The sequence below is a fragment of the Chiloscyllium plagiosum genome, unplaced genomic scaffold (genome assembly GCF_004010195.1).
Source record: "Chiloscyllium plagiosum isolate BGI_BamShark_2017 unplaced genomic scaffold, ASM401019v2 scaf_87366, whole genome shotgun sequence".
Lineage (NCBI taxonomy): Eukaryota > Metazoa > Chordata > Chondrichthyes > Orectolobiformes > Hemiscylliidae > Chiloscyllium > Chiloscyllium plagiosum.
The window spans coordinates 10,320-13,197 of record NW_025207629.1 but is presented as its reverse complement, the minus strand read 5'-3'; the positions used below and the strand labels follow the sequence as shown (position 1 = coordinate 13,197).

The window sequence follows — 2,878 nt, the reverse complement described above, 5'->3', positions numbered from 1 at the left end:
TTGTGCCAAGGGATGCATCCTCTGCTGGTTCATGGGATAAACTCGAAGAGTTTATTTCCTGCCCCTAAAGGGTCAATGAAGTTGCTGCAGGTTGGGAGTCACATGTCGATCAGACCAGGTGAGGTTGGCAGATTTTCTTCCCTAAAAGGGATTAGTGAACCAGATGGGGCTTTGCCACAGTCAGTGATCACCATTAGACTTCCACACTGTCGGGATTCTAGGATCACCTAATTTATCCTTGTCTCTATGTATATTTGATGTCTCCTCATCCTATCTAACTTTTAATTAGCCATATAATTCTCAGCCTAATGTTGGAAGTAACATCAACATTGGGACATAGAAAACATTTATGGAGTAGTCTTAACCTAGAGATATGTCCACAGTATTTCACAGAGACACAGTCAATAATCATTCCAGATTTTACTGAATTCAGATTGCACCCTCTCTGCCATGGTGGGATTTGTACCCGAGTCCCCAGAACATCAGCCTGGGCTTTGGGGGCCAGGTGCCTCCTCATCGTACTGTCCATGGGGTGGGGCTGAGCGGGAGGATGTGATGGCCCTTACCTGTGTATTCGGTCAGGATTGGCCGGCAGGCTGGGCTATCTCGCAAGGCCCCAGGGCGCTTCCTGCAGCCGAGGGCTTTTTGTGGAGCTTGGTGCTGTCTTGGTTCTGCAGAAACATCTCGGTAAGATGGCAATCCAGTCAGGCTGTCGATGGATAAATACCTCTCCCAGTACAAGCTGAGATTGACACCCAACTCTGAGCTCTCTGAAATACCAAAGGAATCGTCTCATTTCACATTTCCTTCTGTGCTTGAGAAAGGGGACTGGAGCCTGGAGCCTGATGTCCAGATAATCTCTCCCATCCACCTTAATTCATAATTGTTATGAAGATGTGAGTGCATCTTTAAGAGAGTTAAAAGCAGCAGAACTACTGGATACAAGGCAACAATGTAACACTGGGTCAAACAACTCGATTAGTTTATAGAACATAGAACATAGAAGAATACAGCGCAGTACAGGCCCTTTGGCCCTCGATGTTGCGCCGATCCAAGCCCACCTAACCTATACTAACCCACTATCCTCCATATACCTATCCAATGCCCGCTTAAATGCCCATAAAGAGGGAGAGTCCACCACTGCTACTGGCAGGGCATTCCATGAACTTACGACTCGCTGAGTGAAGAACCTACCCCTAACTTCAGTCCTATATCTACCCCCCCTTAATTTAAAGCTATGCCCCCTTGTAATACCCGACTCCATACGCGGGAAAAGGTTCACACTAGTTTGAAGCCTGGAGACATAAAATAAATTCGAATTCGGCCAATCTGTTTAAATTATACCCTGAAAACATACCAATTTTCAATCAAGTTTGAATTGAGTATATAGACAATCAAAAAAGCCAATGACACAATCTGATGCTCTAGGGGTACGAGACTGGGGGGGGGGGGGGGGGGATTGAACAATTGAGAGGAGAACTGCCAAGTCCTAGCATGTAACAGACTGCTTGAATATAAATCTGTTAAAAGTCCCTTTTCGATCAATAAACTGTGACACAGAAATTCCTAACAAGGAGAAAAGAAGACACAGGAAGCTCCATAGACAAGAACCTACAGCTGCCTGGTTTTGGGATAATAAGTGTTTCGAAAATCTTAATTGGGAGTTTTATCAGACAAGTTTAGAAGGGGAGACAAAAGATAGGTTAGGGAAAGAATTGTACATAGTGATTAGTTAATTATTCTCTGTTGTACTTTAAGAAACAAAGCTGTTAATTTTTCCTTTAGATAGATCTTAGCCACTCAAAGTTTTGATAAATTTTCCGTGTGCTGCTAGTTTTAAATTAAGCAGAAGAGTTTACCCTTGGTCATAACATAATCACGTCGAGAATCACACACAGCACTCAAATATTTCCACAGATGATGTAGATTTTTAAATTCATAATCTAGACAGATTTAGACAGATCACATGCGGCCCGAATGCAGTGATCGAATGGTGGAGCAGGGTTTTAAGGCCTAACTAACCTGCATGGTGGCTCAGTGGTTAGCACTGCTGCCTCACAGCCAGGAACCTGGATTCAACCTCACCCTCGGTGGGACTGTCTGGGTGGAGTTTGCACATTCTCCCCGTGTCTGCGTGGGTTTCCTCCGGGTGCTCCGGTTTCCTCCCACACTCCCAGAAGTGTGCAGGTCAGGGCAGAATGGTCATGGGAAATTGTCCCGTGGTGTCCAGGGACGTGCAGTTTAGGGTGGATTGGTCATTGGAAATTGTTCCAAAATGTCCCAGGGATGTGCAGGTTAGGGTGGATTGGCCGCGGGAAATTGTCCCATAGTGCCCAGGGATGTGCAGGTTAGGGTGGATTGGCCATGGGGAATTTTCCATAGTGCCCAGGGATGTGCACGTTAGGGTGGATTATCCATGGGGTCCGCAGGGTTGCAGGGATAGGGTAGAGGGTGAATCCATGTGAGATGTTCATTAGGAGGGCCGTTATGGATTTGATGGGCCAAATGGCCCACTTCCACACTGTAGGGATTCTATGATAACCTAATTTATTCCTGTCTCTTTGTTGTGTCTTCTGATGTCCCTTCATGCTGTCTAACTTTTCATTCTCTATGTAATTCTCACCTTTAATAACATCAAAAACTGAAACATAAAAAACGTTTATGGAGTCGTCTTAATCTGGCGACATGTCCACGGTATTTCACAGGGACACAGCCAGCAAGCAGCCCCTCCCTCTGCACACCGACGCCCAGAAGCAGCAGTGTGTCCCAGCTACAATATGCAGGGAGGCAGGGAGGGAGGGATGGAGGGAGAGAGGGAGGCAGGGAGGGAGGGAGAGATGGAGGGAGGGAGAGAGGGAGGCAGGGAGGGAGGGAGAGA

The 2,878-nt window shown here is 46.5% G+C and overlaps 1 protein-coding gene across 1 annotated transcript in view; it reads right to left on the bottom strand.

Annotated features, from left to right (window-relative positions):
- Positions 1–484: 484 nt before the first annotated feature.
- LOC122546623 (protein C-ets-1-like) overlaps positions 485–2,878 on the bottom strand; it is a gene marked incomplete at its 5' end in the record, with an annotated part of 11,550 nt that continues 9,156 nt past the window's right edge. Inside the window, one exon of the mRNA XM_043685298.1 lies at positions 485–770. Within this exon, the coding sequence (XP_043541233.1) occupies positions 514–770 (257 nt within the window). The remainder of the gene's footprint in view (positions 771–2,878) is intronic.